Here is a 1,993-nt window from a genome sequence, read left to right on the forward strand (position 1 = left end):
TTCTCCTGTGTTCCTGGCCAGCCTCAACCTTACTCTCTCCAGCCAGGTTCACGTTAAGAAGTCAAGGGACTTCTACCTGTCACCATCATCTCTTGCCTGGTGAATCTGGATCTTGCAGGGACTGTTGTCCTGAACAGTCTTGTAGACTGCTGCTTGATACTCGTATAGCCCCCACGAGATATTAAGTCACTGGAGGGTATTGTAGGACTTCCTCCCGGGAGGAACAACACTTAGACGCACTGAATGAAGTATAAACTGGTTTTGCAGGAATGGGACTCGAACCTCCTCTCCAGGTGCACTTACGTAGACCTGGAACTGTTGAGCGTATAGAATACTGGGGCCCCCGAGGTATTTAGGGAGGCCAGCGAAGTGGGAGGGTATTTTTAAGAGCTCATCCTTTGGGTCAGGAACCCGAGGGGTGGGTGCGGGGGTGTCTAGCCCCTGGAAGCACAGGACATTGTTACGAAGATGAGACCAGGTGACCGGCAGGGCTCCGGTGCGCGGGTCGTCCGTGGCGATTGCTCGAGCCGCCTCGAGGGGGCCCTGCCGCGGGCGCGGGCGGCCAGCCAGGAGGACGGGCCCGCCCGCGAGCAGCTCGGAGTCCAGCTTTGCTTCGGCCATCGTCCCGCCGGACCGCGCTGCGGGTTCGCCCAGGTACCCAGGCCGGGAGCAGGGCAGCAGGGCAGGGGCAGCCACGCTCCGCCACACTCTTTGTTTGGGGGCCCCGCTCAGGTTCCAGAGTCTGGGCGTTCGGGGTCTTGGAGCTGGGACGCAGCGGAGCAGACTCCAAACCTGGGCGCGTAGACATTAGAGGGTGTGGGGACAAGGAGCGGGGGCACCCGGGAAGGGCGTTAGGGATCCAGGACTGAGGACGGCCAAGGGAGTCTGCGGCGATCGGGAGGCTGGGGCTCGGCCAGGTCCCCGGGCCGACGCGGGCCGGCGCGCTGGAGTTGAGCAGGGCTGGGGACCCGGCTAGGGAGCGGGCCGGCAGGGTCCGGGTTGCGGAGCCCGGCGCCTTGCTAGGCGGGCGGGGGCGGAGCGGCACTATCGCCGCCCCGGCCCTGAGGACTTTGCTCCCTGAGACAGTTAGGGACGAGGAGACGGAGAGCCGCTTGGGGCTGCAGTGAGACTTCTCAGGACTTTACTCCCGCCTTTTCCAGGCAAGTGACCTGTGTGCCTCTTTCCCTTTCCTTTCGGCTGTTTGGGAGCCAGGGGTCTCATCCCTCCTTTCCCCATCATTCGGAGGGAGTACGAGTGCTGGCGCAGGCCTGGAGGCCACCTGTGGCACGTGCCTCCTGGCACGCGGGCACTGTAGTTGACAAGTAGGAGGGAGGGTCCTGGGCCCCGGGGTTTCTGTGTAGTACTGTGTTCTGCCCTTGGGGACGTTTACTTGGATTCGATTTGAGAGTCTATGCTGCAAGAAGAGATCCCGAACCCCTTCCTTCCCCAACTGGCATTCTGGCTAGTGCCAGCAGGTGATCCGAACTCTCTAGACTGACTGGACACAAAAAGTTCCCTCCAGGGCGAGGGGCCAGCAGACCGCACTATCTAGGGTGACCACAACTGATTTGAACGCCCCAGGCTCTGTCACAGCCCACTCCAACTTTTGTTTTCTGAGTTGTGCCTTCTGCCCCGCTGCTTAGAGCTTCAAAACGACACCCCAAACCAGGAATACAGGAGTTACTACGTTAATAATGTATACCCCATCAGAGCTAACCCTTTTGACATATTAATAATTTTTCGTGAGGGTTTGGTCTGTTCGTATGAATACTTTTTAAAAGTGCTTTTAGTTCTTTGCCTGTTAAAAGAGATTTGAGTGTCCTTGTGATTTTGTTGCTTCTTTCTCTGGGGCCTATGAGGTTATATTTGCAAATCAATCAACAAGTATTAAGAAAGGCTTTTCTGTGCTGAGGACCAGGAAGGGGGCGGGATGGCTGCAGCTGGAAGCTGGAGGAGGCTAGGCCAGGAGCGGCTGTATGTGTGTGTGTGTTGG

The 1,993-nt window shown here is 58.4% G+C and overlaps 1 protein-coding gene across 3 annotated transcripts in view; it reads left to right on the top strand.

Annotated features, from left to right (window-relative positions):
• The first annotated feature begins 316 nt into the window (after positions 1–316).
• Tns3 (tensin 3) overlaps positions 317–1,993 on the top strand; it is a 238,778-nt gene continuing 237,101 nt past the window's right edge. For 2 of the 3 annotated variants that reach the window (XM_031339080.1, XM_031339081.1), the window contains exon 1: positions 320–654. In XM_031339080.1, coding sequence (XP_031194940.1) covers positions 469–654 — 186 coding nt within the window. In that variant the 5' untranslated portion in view covers positions 320–468. Of the gene's footprint in view, positions 655–1,993 lie in introns of all 3 variants that reach the window. The other variant, XM_031339085.1, reaches the window with a different exon arrangement.

This window comes from Mastomys coucha, unplaced genomic scaffold (genome assembly GCF_008632895.1).
Source record: "Mastomys coucha isolate ucsf_1 unplaced genomic scaffold, UCSF_Mcou_1 pScaffold22, whole genome shotgun sequence".
NCBI lineage: Eukaryota > Metazoa > Chordata > Mammalia > Rodentia > Muridae > Mastomys > Mastomys coucha.